Source organism: Neomonachus schauinslandi, chromosome 2 (genome assembly GCF_002201575.2).
Source record: "Neomonachus schauinslandi chromosome 2, ASM220157v2, whole genome shotgun sequence".
NCBI lineage: Eukaryota > Metazoa > Chordata > Mammalia > Carnivora > Phocidae > Neomonachus > Neomonachus schauinslandi.
The window spans coordinates 183,138,331-183,157,105 of NC_058404.1; the positions used below are offsets into that span (position 1 = coordinate 183,138,331).

At 45.3% G+C, this 18,775-nt stretch overlaps 1 protein-coding gene across 1 annotated transcript in view; it reads left to right on the plus strand.

Moving 5' to 3' along the window:
• Positions 1 to 18,775, plus strand: part of SEL1L3 (SEL1L family member 3) — a 97,399-nt gene that overhangs the window by 60,625 nt on the left and 17,999 nt on the right. Inside the window, exons 12-17 of the mRNA XM_021679414.1 lie at positions 317 to 436; positions 2,120 to 2,260; positions 5,917 to 5,979; positions 9,469 to 9,645; positions 11,779 to 11,906; positions 14,426 to 14,509. Of these exons, the coding sequence (XP_021535089.1) occupies positions 317 to 436; positions 2,120 to 2,260; positions 5,917 to 5,979; positions 9,469 to 9,645; positions 11,779 to 11,906; positions 14,426 to 14,509 (713 nt within the window). The remainder of the gene's footprint in view (positions 1 to 316; positions 437 to 2,119; positions 2,261 to 5,916; positions 5,980 to 9,468; positions 9,646 to 11,778; positions 11,907 to 14,425; positions 14,510 to 18,775) is intronic.

The window sequence follows — 18,775 nt, forward strand, 5'->3', positions numbered from 1 at the left end:
AAGCTTGAGCAGCCGGAGTGAAAGGGGAATAAATTTTGCCCTCCCAAGGCAAACGCTTTGTTTGATAGGAACAAAAATGCCCACTTAGACAGATGAGATGTGACACATTCATTTAGGAAGAATCTGATCTCATGGCATCGTGAACACACTTCATATTTCAATCATTCATATAGTTTTTACTTACGCGATTGCTAGTTTAAGAATAACGTCCTGGCTCTTGTGTGCCCAAATCATTTGGATATTTCCCTTCTCCCCCTCCTTCCCTTTCCTTCCTTCTTCCCTCCCTCCCTGTCTCCCTTCCTTCCTTCCTTTTCAGGCGTATGTTGAAACAATTAGACTGAAGGATGATGAAACACTCAAGGTACAGACCAAAGAGGACGGAGATGTCTTTATGTGGTTGAAGCATGAAGCCACCCGAGGCAATGCGGCAGCTCAGGTAAAAAAAAAAAATGTGGTCCACTGTTTTGGAAGCCCATCAGTTGTAATACCCAGGTTCTGCCATGGTAACAAAATATCTCAAACCTCACTGGCTTAAAACTGCACGGGTTAGTTTCTTGCTCCCGATATCCGTCTGATGGGGAGAGCATGCGCTGTGCTCTCATAGACCCCTACGAATGGAGCTAACAGGGGCTTCACTGCAACACAGGCCCCCGCAGCCATGGCTGCTCAGAAATGGCACAAGCCACCTCTCACATTTTATGGCCAATGAAGTCACGTGGTCTGTCTTGACCACGCGGGCCGGAAGTGCACCCAGAAGGAGAGAGAGCCGCACGGTTTGTGATCTGTCCTAAAGACTATCTTCAGACATTTTAGGGCATTAGATAGAAATAAAAAGAGTGCAGGAGAGATTAGATGGGTATCAGGAAGAAAGCCATGAATTCAGCTAGGAGAATAACAGAAATCAGGTTCAGCATGACCAACGGACCAACCTTAGCTCTTGAACATGTCTTGTTTCTTGGATGGACTTTTCTGAGGTACCAGGAAGGGCAGAAAGCTGGGAGAACTTTCTCATCTGACTTCTTGCCTTGATTTCACTATGAAGAGAAACCCTTGACGGGAGCCAGCTTAGACAGATTGCACTGGGAGGGAGAAAGCTCCCTTCCCGAAGAATGGCCTTAGCTTTTGCTTTGTGCTCCTAGTGAGCTTACAGTGTGGTTAAGGGCCTCTGGGTCTGCTAAGCAGGCAGAAGCCCAGAGATGGGAAAAAGAAAGAAAACAGAAAAGACAAATGCATTGACAAGCAAGCATTTCAGAGACCCTTTAGTAACGCTAGGTCTTCCTAGAGTTTCAGGAGATACTTTCCTGGAAGTTATAAGTACTTGAGTAGAGGGTAGAAAGAAAAGGAGATGAGAGAAGAAGCAGAAAGGAAGAAAGACCATCAGGGGCCAGAATGGGGCTAGAATGTTAACCAACATTCCTCTGCTCCCTTCTCAGGCATCCGTCCCCAGCCTGCAGTCTTTCTAGTGCAGGAAGGAATTCCAGTGCCTAGTTCTGGACATACCACTGTCAGAGTTATTTCCTGGGTGCTCCAGAGCTTGTATGAACTTTCCTGCCTTCATTCAGCAAATTTTTGTTGAGTAGCTTCTACGAGCTTCTGCTGAGCTTTGCTGAGTGAGGGCTGAGGGGAGAAAGACAGACAAATCACATCGTGAGGTTCCGATCCCCAGAGAGCTCCCCGCCTCGAATGTCATGGTGGAATGAGCCATGTGGACAAATGCTGGAGTGGGAGGAGCTGAGTGCCCTTCTGATACGGATGTGCACAGGCCTTCAGGCCACTCACTAGGCTCAGGGGACAGCGTGTACCTTCCAAAAGAAAGGGGCTTTGAAGAGAGGAGGCAGTCATTGTCGACCCAGTCTCACCCGGCTCTGGCCCTGGGTGCGGTAGACTGACTCACATTCACGTGCAGACATGCATTGTTTCCAATTGGGGCTAAGAACTTGTATTTACACAGGTTCACCTTTCAGGGCTCCAGCCCCCAGTTGGAAGATGACACGTGTCTACCTAATTCCCGGTTCTCAATATGAAAACATTTGAGCTAGGTTTGTCCTTCCACCTTTTAAAGTCTTACGTTAAGCATTACACAGGAAAGTCCTTATTCTAAATTGCTACTGTCTTGAAGCAACGATTGGCCCAGATGCTGTTCTGGGGCCAGCAAGGCGTGGCCAAGAATCCTGAGGCGGCGATCGAGTGGTATGCCAAGGGCGCGCTGGAGACCGAGGACCCTGCATTAATATATGACTATGCCATTGTGTTATTCAAGGTAAGAGTCCCTCAGTTTGGGCTAAAATTATGCAATTCTTATCAGGCTTCCCGAGCAGTTTCCCGTAGGCGTGCAGGCAAACGAGGATTCTGTAACTGGAGAAACTCAGTATATGCTTCTGTCACTCTTGATGGAAAGGGATATTTGCTGAAAAGGCACAGTCAGAAACAGTCCCCGGTCTCATTTTTTAATCATTAGTCTTATGTTTGGCACCTGGATTCTCTTTGCTTTTGCAAGAACTGTCTAGAGGAAGCACCCCTATTTTATGGATTGGAAAAAAATGGCCACCAGCCCCCAGAGGTTCTGCAAGTTCACCACCAGACAGAGTTGTCATTGAATTAGAGCTTAACCCAAGTGCGTGTTTGGGCTGGCTCCCAACAGTCTGGTTGGTCAAAACAAAGATCTTGTTTTAAGCCAACAGGAGAACGGGGGATGGGTAAAGGGCATTAGCCCAGGAGACAGAGAATGGAATTCAAGTCCCTCCTCCGCAATCATCAGCTATGTGTCCTTAGAGTTATTTGATCTCATGGGGCAATGGTAATGACCAGAGATTGAATGAGATAACATAATGAATGGGCTTCAAGAAATGTAAAATACTGTCTTATTCTCGTAGTTTGCACTGATTGAGCACTTATTACATGACTTACATGTATTAACGCATTTAAGCCTCACAACCACCTTGTGAGGTAGGCACGGGGGTGCATTATATGATTGCTGTTTGTATATGTGGTAACAGAGGCAGAGAAAGGTTTTTTAATTTGCCCAGGGTCACACAGTTGGTACATTTTAGAGATCTGGGACTGGGTTCCAGGCAGTTCGGCTTCAGAGTCTGTGTTCTTCACCCCTAAACACAAGACATCAACTCACCAGCCTTGGAAAAGCAAAACTCTCTTGATTTTGGGAAGGAAGCCCTTGGACCCCATGTCATGCCCAAAGAAAGCCGCTACCCTCATAGCGAGTGTCTCCAAACAAGGACATGGAGTCACGTGGCCAGGTCCATCTTCAGAACCACAGCTGTGGCCGCTCACTGATTAACAGCCATGACTTTGCTACATTTCTAACCCTCTATAGCCTTAAAACCTATTGGTTCATATGGTTTCCAAATATAGGGTCTGGACGTTCCTTTTTCAGTTGTCAAGTCAACATAGAAATGGTTTGACTCCTAGCCATATGCCGAAGCATCCATGTGTTTATTCAATAAACACCCATTCCAGGCTGACGAAACGCCAGACTCTACGCTAGAGGGAGGGACGGATGGATGTGTGCGCCACATCCCCGACCTCAAGGGGCTTGTGCAGTGGTGGGGAGGGCAGGCACAGAGAGGCACCGGTCCGCCGGAGCTGGGGCTGGCCACTGTCAAAGTGCAGAGAAAATAACAGCATGAATCAGACATTACTTCTGCCCACCAGGCGCTCACCATCTAGAGGGAGAGGCAGATACAGGAAAAATGACTCTGGAGGTGACAGATTGTCTGCTTTCCCAACCTTAAAGATTTTGGGTTCTCCCGCATTCTAACGAAGAATCCCTCAGTGGGACAAGGGAAGGCCCTTATCGGTATTTCAGTAACGGGAAGATTTTACCTCTGGTCAGAAGGTCACTTTAAGTGTGTTCCATGTGAAATAACCCCATGCAGAAAATGAGCTTCCCAAATGTGAAGAACAGTAGTGTGCTCTGGAGCTCTGTGTGGGCATTTGGCACATTGTAGGATGGCGCCATGGTGGCTACAGCTTGGCCAAGACAGTCTAAGCCATCCCGTCTTGCATCCACATGAGGATAGCACTTTGACTTTTACTGTAGCAGCTGTTTTCCATGAATTCAGCCAGTGGACACTATTGAGCACTTACTATGTACCAGGACTTTACATTTCTCTCACTTAACAACTTCCAATGTGACTCAGATATGTGCTTAGTGCAGGGTCTTTGTGCAAGAAATTATCCCACTTAGGTTTACATAACAAATATTCTGGAAAATACTTGGTGCCTAGAAATCAGAGTACCTGAATTCTAGTCACAGATCTAACTGTGAGGCTTTGGGTAAGTCATCCTCCCATTTTATGCCTTCAAAGCAAAGAAGCTGGAGAAGATAAACCTTGAGTTCAACCAGGTTCTAACGTTCTGTCGTCCTGCTCTTTCCTACGCTTTTCCAGAAAGTCCAAAAAGGTTGTCCCATTGTCCCATCCAGTTATTCCACGTAGCCTCCGTGTCCTTTTTCCTTTCCTCTTCCTCTCTATTAAATGAAGTAATGGTGCATTTCTGAAAAATATTTTCATCTTCAACTTTGCTTCAGCTCATCAGTTTCATTCAATAGGTAACTTGAAGGCTAGGAGAAACTTGGTGTATATAATTTAACTTTTAGTTGGATTCGCAATTTTATTTGGGGTCCTGAAAAATACAGAGACAAACATATTCTGCACGTTTTCTGTAAGGAGGTTATGAATCATTATACATTCTCAGCACAGAACGGGAACGCATAGGAGGAAGTAGAGTGTGCTAGTTACAACTTGGACTCTGGAGCCTGCCTGCCTGGGTTCAAATCCTGCCTCTGCATCTCACTTACTGTGCGAATCTGGGCAAGGGCTCAGATGGGAATGCTAGCAGCATCTCCGTAAGCTTGTGGTGAGGATTAGATGGAGCAGCACAGTGCTGAACCCACCGCTTGAATTAACACAGGGATGTTTGCTCGTTCTGTCTTCACTTACTGTAGTGCTATTTCAATAGAGCTAAAAGTTCTGTTGGTACAAAGCACCCGCAACATTATATCACATGTGACCCCATCAACCTCTGTGTCTCTGGCCAAGAAGTCTCCATGGGGCACATGGGGTGAGTGTGTCAACACAGACGCTAGGTTGGTTTAGTAGCAGCGATGGATTTCATCCGGTTTCCCTTGCCCACCATCTTCATTGTCAGTCCTGTGGTGAGAGAGATCTTGAGGCCCTCTCCCACTCTACCCTCAGACCTGTCACTTCCCCACACGGTCCTGCGGACACCTCGGTGAGGTCCCACAAAGTTCCTCTCTTGTAGCAAGAACCCCAAAGCCATTTCTCTCTGTGGCAGTGCTCAAACCGCCTCTAGCTGGAAAAACTCTGTAGCAGGAGGAACCTTGTCAGTTTCTGTCAGCATCTGACGCGACAGATTCCAAGGGGTCCTATCTCCTTCACAGCTGGCTCTTGAGCTGGTCCCCCTGGAGACTCCCGAGAGGACCCAGGAAGGCTGCAGAGGACAACCTAATAACTTCTGACTGTCCCGTCACAGATCAAGGGCTGTATGTGGCTCGCAAACGAGGCCAGCCACAGAGAAACGCATCCAGGATGACCAGACTCACTCACTTGTTCTTCAGGGATTCTCCCAATAGTACCTGTGGATTGACAGGAATGGGATTCACTGGATGATAATGGGGGGTTTGTATGGATGCTAAGTGGGCAAGGTGAGGTCTGCTGCCTCTGTACCACACATATAAGCAAGATAATAGTGAGGATGATGATGATGATGGTAGAGTAGTTCTGCGTGTAGAAATCTTTAAGATAAGGCTTTTAATGAAGAAGGCTTGGGTTTTCTTTTTCAAGTATTTTATGTGGAGCACTGATACACCTGCGTCATGTTTTCAAGCGCGCTCTGGGTTTATTTTCTTCCTACTCATTGCTGTTTATCATTGTTTAGGGTCAAGGAGTGAAAAAGAACAGACGGCTTGCTTTGGAGCTGATGAAGAAAGCGGCTTCCAAGGTAACACTTTCGCATATTGTCAGAGGGAAACATTTGCACCACACACACCCACACGCTCACAGGGCTACGAGAATAAATGGCCAGCCTTTGGCCCGGCCCATGGAAAACGGAGTGGGGAGGGAGGGGTCGCTGCCATAGTGGTGATTAGTCATTTTGGAGCTGCAACACGTACAGAAACCCGCCACAAAGGGGATGGCGGAACTCAAAAGCTGAATTCACCTTCCAGTCAATAGAATTCAGGCTGATTTTGTTTGAAGGCTAAAATTATAATCACAGGCTGCCCAGATAACAAGCAGTGGGGGGGGGGGGGGGAGCGGGGCTCCTTGGAATTGAATGGGTATGTAGACAAGCCATTGAATTAGGAAAACCCAAAGCCGAATTCCTTTGAAGGTTAACCCTATCGTGTCCAAAGCCCGTGTCCTGCCCGTGCTTTAATAATGGGGATGTATATCAAGTTGACGGCCAGGTTTAAAAATTGCTTTGTTTTTGTCACTGTTTTCTTTAAAATGTTGTCGTCGAGTCAGCTGGTTTCACTATAGCACTGAAGAATGGAGGTTAAATATCACCTGTGAGGGGACACACACACGTACAATGCGTTGCACACCCACACACGCACGCTCACAGGTGCATGCATGCAACTTGCAAATAAATTCGTAGAAACCACTCTAAGTCTACAACCTCGACAGAGTCCTTTATAGCCCTTCTGGCGCTTGAAAGTGCCCCCCTCCCCAAGGCTGTTAATACTTGCCTTATCAACAAAGACTCCTCAAGTACCCATGCTGATTTCTTTTTCCCCTCGTCCTCCCCTGAGAAGTTCAGAGTCTCTTTTTGTGTGTGTAGAACAGGAGGTTGGAGCATGGAATAAGAGAGCCAAGAGGCTTTCCGTCCACCTTGGTGGTGTCAAGAAGGCACGTGACCCAAGAGAAGGGAGCCCACCGAAGCGCACACCAGCTCCTGCCCCCCCCCCGCCCCCGCACAAAGTAAAGGGCAGATTAAGAGTGGGCATTCGGTCCAAAGCATCCCAAAATAGGGCAGTGATGGGGTTGCCCCGGCAGCTGTGAAATTTGCATCTCTTTAGCCATCCTAGGGGTGAGCTGATGTCTAATGTGCTTTGTTTTGAAGGGATTCTTAGCAGAGCTTAGGTGAGGATTGGGAAATGCTGCGTTATGGCCTGGAGTCATCATATCCTTAAAAGTGTTATGTGATCCTCACTCATTGACTCAGCAAGGCATTTTGAGACCCCTGCTCTTTGTCAGGCACTGTGGTGAAGGTCCCATATAGTTTGGTTTTCGGAATTAGGGAAAAGTCACTTGGGAGCAAATCTGGTGATTGAGCTGTACATGTCAAGAACAGAATATGAAAAGTAAGCGAGAAAGACGGGGTTTCTTGTGGGGCTCCAAATGCAATTCCTCATGGAGTTCTGCAGATGTTTTGAGGGATGACAGGTGCATCTGAATAAGCCTGTGGCCTCTGGCTTTGCAGCAAAAGTCACTGTGCTGTGTACATTCCATAGGCTTGTTCCGAAGCTGGCTGTTGCCACTTTATGGTATGGCCTGGTCCATTACATGGTTGAAAGGCATTCTGCCAGACTTTCCAAGAGACCACCGTGCACCTGGTTCAGCATGCAGCTCAGGAAGAAGGCCTCGATGACTAGATCCATGACACTGACACCCTTCCTGATGTCAGCTGGCTTGGGAGTCAGTTATCTCGGATAACTCAGCAGATCTGAACCCTACTCTCCATCCTCAAGGTGTAGGATTTGGACTTCCAGCATTCAAAGGGTGGCTTTCATTCATTCGTCAAATATTTATTGAGCACCTACTCTGTAGCAAGCACTAATATAGGTTCTTGGGACACAAAACAAAGATTCCTGCCCTCATGGAGCTTCTATTTTATTTTACATATTTTTTAAGATTTTATTTATTTGAGAGAGAGTGAAAGCGAGAGAGATCGCAGAGCTCCGGAGAGGGGAGAAGCAGACTCGCCACTGAGTGGAGAGCCTAATGTGGGGCTCGATCCCAGGGCCCTGGGATCATGACCTGAGCTGAAGGCAGACGCTTAACCAACTGAGCCACCCAGGCATCCTGGAACTTCTATTTTAATGGGCTTTGTTAGTTTCTTTCCCCCTGGTCTTTCTGGCACCCAGAGTACGACAGAAATCTAGGAAGTGTAGCTTTTTAGCATCCACTGCAGACTGAAAAGGCTCAGCCTGGGATCTTGGCATCTGTTCTCAAGGGACACCCATCCTTCACTGGTGAAAGGTGGTGAAAGAGATTTGGTTCTATACTTAGACTCTGATTTAACAAGTTTTACAGATGCAAGGCACTATTTGACCCTCGGATACTTTTTCCCCTGCTTCTTCATGGTTTGGTGGGCCTGGCAGAAAGGGAGGTATGAGAGCCCTGTATGCCCAGGTCTACACACAGGTGTCTCACTGTGGGGCCGGAGGCTCCTTCCGGAGCACTCACACCCCTACAGGGCTTCTGAGCCCTCAACAACCAAGCTGCAGGCTGCCCTGTGGAAGCAGTGGGAGCATCTGGGGAAAGCACACGGGAGTACCTGCTGGAATGAAATCAGCAAGCACAAGGAGGCTCCAGACTCGATTTGCTTAAAGCCCTTCCTCGGTACCAGCCCCAGGTCTAGACACAGTTTTAAAACCCTCCTCCCAGAGACCCTGGGTGGCTTAGCTGGTTAAGCGCCTGCCTTTGGCTCAGGTCATGATCCCAGGGTCCTGGGGTCGGTGGAGTCCCACATCCGGCTCCTTGCTCAGCAGGGAGCCTGCTTCTCCCTCTGCCTGCCGCTCCCCCTGCTTATGCACTTGCTCGCTCGCTCTCGTTTTCTCTCTGACAAATAAATAAAATCTTAAAAAAACCCACAAAACCCCCCTCCCCTCCCCCCCCCCCGCCTGAGCCCCCCTCCCCCCACCCTCCCAACTCTACCTGTCAGGACTGGGACTCCCAGTAGCCTCAGAGCTCCTGTGCTTTGCAAGCAGGCTGTTGCAGCCGTTTCCCTCTGAGAATTTGTTGGTGTTCAGGGCAGAGTAATCAACAGATGGGGAGGCGGGTCACCTAGAAACTGTCCCAGCCGGGGGGGGGGGGGGGTTGTCAGGCCTCCCCTCGCAGGTGAGCGCTCATGAATCACAAGGTCACTGTTGATGCTGTGGGGCAATAAGAGGCCTTTTGTAGACAAGGGCTTTGCGCAGGAGCCTGCAGGCGCTGCGCCGTGATTTGGGGGCAGCATCGCTGCAGAGCTGGAAGGCAGGAATCCCCCAGCAGCAGCCAGATGAAATCCACCCCGGGGAAGGCTCTGAGCAGGCTCGTGGTTTCTAACACTTAGCTTTTCTTTAATGCCATCTGCCCCCAGAAAGAGACGGGAAAGGTTTTGCTCAGACGCAGGCAGAGTGCTTTCCCAACAATTGATTCTCTTTAGGTTTCATTAAAAAAAATTTTTTAAAAAAGTAATTTTTTTTTTCATTGTTCTAAAATCCAGGGATTGCATCAGGCAGTCAATGGCTTGGGATGGTATTACCACAAATTCAAGAAAAATTATGCCAAAGCAGCAAAGTACTGGTTAAAAGCAGAAGAAATGGGGAATCCGGATGCATCGTACAATCTTGGAGTCCTGTATTTGGATGGCATTTTCCCCGGAATTCCTGAAAGGAATCAAGTAAGGCTTGAGACCAGCTGTGCCACTGGCCACTGGCTTGTCTGCCATGTGCCCGGCCTGCATGAGGCCCCGTGGGGGTGCAGATGCCACCCAAGACACAGACCCTGTCCTCAAGCAACTCCAGGGTCCAGTTAGGAAGATAAGACAGCAAACGGCAAAGGATGGTATCTAGCCAAGTGTCAAGTGTGTGCTCTTTGCTATGGCCCAAACAGATCTCGACAGGGGAAACTGTGATGGCCAAAAGCAGTCAGGAAGGCTTCCTGGAGGAGGGAGGCCTGAACTAGGGAAGAAGCGGAAGATGATTCGAGATGAGAATGAGCAAGAGGCAGTGCAGAGATTGATCTTACTAGAAGCAAAGAGAGCTGAGTCCAGATAGGGTTGCCTGATATGAGACCAGATTTCGTAATAGTGAAAACCACAGTGACAGTCTTCAGTGTTTGCTAAGCACTTCCTCTGTGATAGACACTCAGAAATAGTTGACATGCACCCGCTGTCATTCTAATTACCTTCTGGAATAGCTGCTATGATTATATCCATTTTACAGAATGAACAATCAAGGCTCTGAGAGCATATGTAACTTACTCAGAGTCATATGCTTAGTGGAGGCAGGACTGGGATCCCTGCACAAAATGGAAGCCCCTCGTTATTACTAATACTCTTGATGATGGTGATTACAATTTCTGCACCATTACAGTCCACAAATTTCATTGAATGCCCACCTATGCCAGGCACTCTCCGAGGCACTGGGGATACAGGAGCCTTATATATATCTGGGAGCAGAATATTCCAGAAAGAGGGAACAGCCAGGGCAAAAGCCCTAGAGGAACGCAGGCTTTTTGCTCCTCAAGGAACAGCAGGGAAGCTGGAGCAGCGGGAGCAGGAAGTGGGGGAGGGGCATAGGTGGGCGAGAAGGTCGGGCAGGCAGGTGCGCAGGTCATTGTGAGGTCCCCGCCGCTCCGAGGAAGATGGGAAACCGCTGGGCAGCTTTGGACAGGGCAGTGATGTGCTGTGCTTTAAAAGCCTCCCCTTAGATCCTAGCAGAGACTAGGATTAAAGAAGACAAGAGGGGAGCAGGGGGTTAATGTATTGAATCCAAGTGAGAAACGATGGGCGACCCCAGGAGGGGGATGGAAATGTGGCTGGATTATGCACGTACTTTGAAGGTCAAGGTGACAGGGCTCGCTAATGGATTGGATGTGAGGTGTGACAGGGGAGAGGAAATGGGGTGACTCCAAAGTATTTGGCATTTATCAAGGTAGAAGAGTGGAGGGGGCAATTCGCAGGATGGGCCAGCCTGAGGCAGCGGCAAGTTTCTGGGGGTTGGGACCTGGAAGATAATTTTTGTGAAGCACTGTGCTAAGCCTTGAGAATACATCTCATTTAATCCTTGAAATGGCCGTTCGTGCTAGGTATTATTAGAAGCCATATTTTTCAGCTGCAGAAATCTCGCAGTTGGAGAGATGAACTAATATGCCCAAGGTCACACAGGGGGAAGGAGCAGAGCTGGGATTTAGACCCAAGCCCATCTGACTCCAAAGCCCTGCTTCAGAACGGCAGCTAACCGCCTCGGAAAAAATAATAGTAACCAGCAGAATATTCACCCTTCTAAATGTTTATTTTTCCCCTCTGCCTCTCTCTGCCTGCATAAGGGGCTGTATGTTTTTATGCATTGCTAATGTCTGGTCACCCACCCACTTATATGCTAGTGTGGATTTTTTATTGTCATATTCTAATTCTCACCTTCCTGCGGGAGATGCAGTTTTGGCACATGAGTTTGAAGAAAGTATTCATCAAGGTTAGGAAAGCCAATGCCTGAATTTTCACCCGGTATGACTTCTGATACATTCTTCCGTTTCATTTACAAGGGTTAAGGGATTCGTAGCTACGTGTTGTCTTATTAATTTATTGGGTAAACTTAACAGAATAGCTTACTGTCAGGGTTATCGCATCCAGAGGCCGGCTTCTGTGATGGGCTGTCTTCCTGAAGCTTGACTTGGTTTTCCTAAAGATATCAGAAGTGATGAGCCGGTGAAAATATCAGGGGTTGAGTGTCTCACCGTGTTGGCTCCAGGGAGACCAGTCCACCTGGGAGGACTCCTCACTAATGAGATAACTCTGTTTATCTCTCTACAGACTTTAGCCGGTGAATATTTCCATAAGGCTGCACAGGGCGGACACATTGAAGGAACCTTGTGGTGTTCTCTCTATTATATCACAGGAAACCTGGAGACATTCCCTAGAGATCCCGAGAAGGCTGTTGTGTAAGAATCTGTCAGCTATTGTGCACAAAGGGAAAGCCGCGTACTTAATTCACTGTGCCTGAAAATGGAGTCCCCGTTCTTTGTTTTGCAATTTTGAATTCAATCTTTATTTTTACCAGTTATACATGCACAGAGTTTCAAGAGCCGTCTCATTCGACAAGGCGAAAATAAGTACATTTTAACTGAAACCAAAAAAATAATAATTTGACATGGGAAAAGCAAGCAATCTGCTACCCCACCCAGACTACTTCCTGCTCTCAAGAATAAGTCACTTTCAGTCTTTTCATTATTTCTTTACTGTTTGCCTCTCTCTTTCAATGACATGCTCATACTACTATTTCTTGTTATTTTCATTACAGGCTTTGTCTAATGATGTCCCACTGTGAAAAATAAAGATAGAGTTCCCTCTCATTCTGCCGCCACCCGTCATCCCGTGCATCCACACTTCCCACCTGGTCCCATTTTCCCATAAATATATCATTATTTTGGTTAGATTAGGAGCAGGGTGTCCATTATTAGGGCCATGTGAGTGCTACTCACTGCTGAGCCATGTAATATGCTGTGACTACTTTTTCTTTCTTGCACAGTTTTTTGTGTTCTGTGGAGCATTAATTATACTTCATAGTCCTTCAGTTGCTTAGCTTTCTGCATACTTATCATTTTTCATGTGTTTAGTTCTCCAAATTCTCCCACAGTTGTCTAAATCTCTCCTCAGTATGTCCACACCCACCAGGTATACAATTAACTTAATCTCGGTGACATCTCTGTCTTTGCTCAGGACAGAGCTGCCTTCCTGAAATTAACTTTGTCATCACTGTGGAGGTTTCCTTTCCCTTCATCCTTGTCTTTTTGGGCTCTCCTTGCCTTACCCTATTTCTTCCTCTTTCTTGATTTACTCCTATGCTTTTGTAGAGCACATCCTCCAGTAGCTTCCTAAAGAATGGTGAACAAGAGGTGCATTTTTGAGGTCATGCATATCTGAAAATGTTTTACAGAGGTTGGCAAACTAGGACCCATAAGTAACATGTGGCCCACCCTCTGTTTTGTGTGGCTCCAGGAGCTAAGAACGCTTTTTACATTTTCAAAGTGTTGTAAGACAAGCACACACACTACGATGAATATAAGTAGAGGCTATGTGTGGCCCACAAGGCTTAAAATATTTACTATCTTGCCTTTTACAGAAAAAAAAACAAAAAGCAAAACTTTGCAGACCTCTGCTTTAGATCACCCTCAAACCAATAGTCTGGCTTTTCAAAAGGTTTTGTTTCATAAGACATTTGAAAGCAAATCCAACCTGACCTGAACTCATTGATAAAACTTGACCAAGACAAACTTGAAGCTTTTTATCATTATTTGTTAGGATGTTTGGTGTGAACATTCATATGTTTCATAAATTTTTTTTTGTTATTGATTACTAGCTTAATTCCACTGCAATCAAAGAATACATTCTGAATGACTTCAGTCCTTTGGAATTTGTTGAGGCTTGCTTTATGACCAGCATACCGTCAATTTTGCTACACCTGCTTTTTTTGTTTCTTAGAGTTTTTTTTGTTAGAGTTATATCTTTTTCCAGACTTTACTTTTAATCTTTTCTTCTTTTAATTTTAATATGTATCTCTTCTAAGCAGCAAATAATTGGGTTTTTGTGTACTTTTTATTCAGTCTGACGAGTTTAGTTTTTAATTGGTATATTTAGACCATTTACATTTAACGCAACTTGCAGATATATTTTGTTTTAAATCTGCCGTTTTACTACTTATTCCTTACTTGTCCCATCCATTCTTTGTGCTTGTTTCCCCTTTTCTTACCCTTCCTTTACATTACTCAAGTTTTTTTTAAAGACTTTATTTATTTGACAGAGAGAGACACAGTGAGAGAGGGAACACAAGCAGGGGGAGTGGGAGAGGGAGAAGCAGGCTTCCCGCTGAGCAGGGAGCCCGATGCGGGGCTCAATCCCAGGACCCTGGGATCATGACCTGAGCCGAAGGCAGACGCTTAACGACTGAGCTACCCAAGTATTTTTTAAAAATTTTATTTCCTCATTCCATTAGCTTGTTAGTTGTGTATCCTTGTAATATTCTTTTAGTGGTTGTAAGTCTAAAGATTACAACAGGCCAGTTCATTATTTAGTAAAAATTCTCCAGGATAAATTAGAGAACAGAAAAAAAAATGGGGAAACCTTATAATAAATCAGTAAACATGTTTTAATGGAGAGAGTACTAGAACTCTTGGTGAGGATTATCTTTTTTTGTATCGGTGGTTAATTTTCATTAGGTATCGCTCATGTCTTTGTCTCCATACACGATAACTCCTAAGCTCTTATAAGAAAAGGCACTGAATGTAAAGTTCTCAAAATGCATCTTTTTTTGCCTTCTTGATGTTCAGTTCTGGTTTGTTGCTGTGTAAAAATTCTAACAAGCAAAATAATCCCCAACTGGGATTTACTGAGATCATATGAAGAAAAAACAATTATTTAATTTGCCACAGTTTGGATATTTTCTCATTCCTTTTCTTTTCAGATGGGCAAAGCACGTAGCTGAGAAAAATGGCTACTTGGGCCATGTCATTCGCAAAGGCCTCAATGCCTACCTGGAGGGCTCATGGTAAGCTGGGGACCCATGTTAGAATGAACTTTCTCAGCCCTCACCTTTCAATTTGTCAGTGTAGTCGTATGAGATGGAATCTTAAAATACAACCGAAAAAGCAATTTGCAGGGAAATCATGGCCTCCCAGTAATGATATTCAGAGTATCACAGACTGATTGGCTGTTGATTGGAAAACATAGCATTTCCATGTTTAATTATACACGAAAATTAGTTCTCTAGGGGAAGCATCCACATTCATCAAGTTGAGAGACCCATGAATGTGTTGACTTCTCTTCCCTTCAAGCTTGTTCCTCTTGGTTTTAGAGTGGAGACAGCACAGGGGGTCTTAGCTGAATCTCTGCCCCTCCCTGGCAGAGCACAGAAAGTTCATGGGAAGCAGAGAGAGCAGTGTGTTTAAGGCTCAAGCTACATCTTTCCACTGATATGTTACTACATCTTCCATGGCCAAGAGCCTGGGATTACTGGAACTCACTCACCAGCCCTCGGATATCACAGCCAAATAGATTCCCCATTTTAACTTTCTTCTGATGGAGTTAACAAATCTCAACCTGTACCCTATGGGATGAGACGCTGCACTGAGGACTTGCAAATGATTCCCGTTTGCTGTGCCTTGATTTTACAAATAAGGGCACACCTCTCCAAACTGCAAACTCCACCTGATTCCATCTTATTGATTTCTTCTGCCAGTCCTGCCATTCTGTCTTACTTTTCCAATGGGACATATTTTCTTGGTTGGTTTATTGCCCAAGTGATCTGGGTATTTCAGTAATAACTTAAAAGGGTATACAAATCGGCACATATCCCATTGGTCCACTGCCTCAAAGACATTAGACCAGACCTATCATAGATCATACTCTGATCTGAACCTTAATTAAAAATTAAAATATAAGTCCAAAAGAACACTATTTTCCCCTTTGGTCCATGGGTGCCTGCATAATCAGCAGATAGCATGTCAGTGAATGAAAATCTTAAAGAAGGCAGGGACGTGAACCCAATGAAAATACCAAAAGGAATGTTTGTTATTATCATCCTGTGAAAGTTTATTATCTGTAGCCTCACTTTGCACAATCTGGAAAAAATTTTAATGGAATTATTATTTTCCCCTTGATACACCTTATAATTTTTCTGGTGCTTTATCTTGTCTCCCAAGTGAGCTTCAGTTTCTAAAACTCCCAAATTTGAATTTAATTTATTCTCTACTTCTCATCCTCCAAACTACCCCCCTCTTTGCTCCCCACAAGCTTCTTAGGGGAAAAAGAGTATTCAAAAACCGAAGTGTGTATGTGGGCTTTCCCAAAGAGAGAGCACATCTGTCAACAGCCCCACACTGACACACATACACACCACAATGCTTGACACTATTTTTCCCCATAAAGAGAGTGTCTATTAATAGCCACATTTCTTGCCTGCTTTTGAATTTAACATCACAAAGCATTTCAGGTAGCACATTTTAAAATTCGCTGTGAAGGTCGAGATGAATTAAGACTTTTGCAACCTGTTGTCCTTCTTTAAATATTCAGCCACAAAAAAAGATTTATTTTTTTTTTTTTTTTGGTGGAGGGGAGGGAGAAATTAAGTGTGTTCTACACTGTGAATTCGGGTCCAGGTCAGCAGATTTTACTGAGTACACTTAAATGCAGGATGCCTTGCCGTAAGCTGCAGGGGATGCCACAGGCGGGGCTCGAAGAAGTGGGGAAGCTTGCTGCCTCCTTTCTTTTTTTTTTTTAAAGGTTTTATTCATTTGACAAAGAAAGAGCGTACAAACAGGGGGGAGCAGCAGGCAGAGGGAGAAGCAGGGTCCCTGCTGAGCAGAAAGCCCATCCCCGGGGCTCAATCCCAGGATCCTAGGATCATGGCCCAAGCCATAGGCAGACACTTAACCACTTAACCAGCCAGGCGCTCTACCTCATTTCTTCCTTATGCTGAACTATCTGCAGTTTCTCACGTGGTGTGCATTCTGTCTGACCTCTGGATCTTTGAACTTGCTGTTTCCTCTGCCGAGAAGTCCTCCCTAACTCCTTACTCCCTTTAAGATCATGACTGCTCTTGTTGATTGTCCGGTGATTTGTACCCCAGGGCCCAGCACCTAGGGTTACCTGGGAAGTGCTCAAAAACAGAGTGCACGATCTAAGGCAAATAGAACAACCATAACTCAAGGCACATGAGCAGTATATAAAGAGCATGAAGGATTCTGAGAAGGAAAAGATGCTATCTGGTTTGTGGGACTTAGATCAGCCTTCATGACGGGGGTAGCAGATAATATGGCCTTGAGGGGTGGGTGGGATTTCCACTTGGCCATGCAGGGAACAGCATTTCTGATGACGGGAATAGCAGGAAACAAAAGCAAAGAGATAGGAAAATTCTGGATGAGTCTAGGAAATTTTAAGCCACCAGTTTGCCTTCAGGTAAGATTTGTAAAAGGGAGTGACAAATAAGAGCAAAGAGATGCTGCTCTATGGAACTTTGAATGGGAGGTCATACACTTTTTACTTAATTCATGAGGCTAGAGTTTCGCTAGAATATAAACTTAGGAGTGGGGTCACAGGGCAGGTACTTTATAAGATAGTGCTCACCTTTATAAGGTAATGCTAGCTGTTTTTCCAAAGGAGTTTACCGATTTACTCGCCTGCCAACCATGTATACATTTTTGTTTCTCCATATCCTTGTCAATCTTGATGCTGATGCTAAGTATTATTAAGTTTCAATCCGGATCCGAAGCCTTTTTTTCTATCAACAGGAAGAGACATCTAGTATCCATTATAATGGGAAAATCTTCATCAAAATGTATTTGAGGCGAAGTGCTTCTATTTCCACCCGCTCTCCAAGTCCTGAAGCCGGCCCTGGGGTTAACCAGGAAATATAGGAATGTTGGCTTCCCCACACCACAATGTGGCTTTTTTGGTACCATCTATTTTGCTGTAATAGAACTAAATCATCCATCAATGTCCCAAGTCCATCCCCCTTTTTCCTTTTCTGTGAGTGAATTTATTCTGGACGTTATTTTCAAATTACATGTGTCAGTTTGATGAGCTTGTGCTTTTCTGTGTTGTTCCAAGATTTATATGGGATAGTTTAAAAGAGGAGCATGATTGAGAAAAGGGCTTTTTGCTGTATAGGCATAATATGGAAGATAATGTTGTCATGCCTCAGGCTGTCCACCAGACACCAGAAGTCAGCGAAGGAGAGGCTGACTGTCATGTTTCATTTCTCTCTGCCTTCCCCCATGTGTGTTTTATCTGTGAGCCATGTGTTTTATTGTCCTTTGTCTTAAATATGCCCCAAATATTTAACCCAGGAGGTTAGCCAGATTATGGCGGGCTTGAGGCAAGACAAGTAGGCATGCCAAATTCAGTTGAAAGAGATTCACCTTTCTGCAAGAGACCAGGGGTCTCGAGTTCCACGGAGATCCCAGGATTTTTTTTTTTTTTATCCTTTCGGTTTGAGCTGCAGAGAAGAGCACAAAGAACATCATATAATTGTTTGGGAAGCTGCTCAGAGGTATTCAAATTCACAATTCACAGCAAGCAGCCAAATGATTGATTATTAAGATGTATCATTATAAAACTCTCTAAGTGTATATGCTGAGTCGGAAGTGGGAGGATAGCAAATAAGCCCCTAAACTCGTTCTTTACCATAAATCCCCTCCTCTCCATGTCCACCAGCCACCCCCATCCCTGTCAGAATGACTGTCTGGGGGACAACTTCATTTTAGTGCATTTGAAATAAAGCTTGAAGCTCTGGTGAGCTTCCTAAGCCTTGTGGAAATCCATGGAAAGGACAGTACAGCTTTGTGGCTTATCTTTGGGCTTCCTGCCCACAGTTAAGTGCTGCGTACATGTTTGTTCCATGAATATAAATATAGAAATATCTGTAATTAATACTTCTGGGCACTCTGTGTTGAAACACAATTAAATAAGAACAAAACACTGGGAGGCTAAATGTGGGTAGGATTTCTGCAGAGGGGTCATTTCTCAGAAGTCTTAATAAGCTGAGGAAGTCTGGCCTTGAGAGTTCTAACCTTCCGCTGCGGATGGTGGCGGTGTGGGAGTGCGCGGCGTCGGAGGATTGTTTCTGTAGGAGGGAAGAGAGGTGGATTTCCCTTCAGTGCTTCTGTTGACATCGATGTTTCATAGACATCTCTTTTTGATGGATTTCAGTGCTTCCTCAAAGGAAATGCTTGGGAATTGTATGAAATTTCCCCTTGGCTTATACAGTAATTGGACAGTGCAAATCTTCCTATAAAACTCGCCCCTCCCTCCCCTC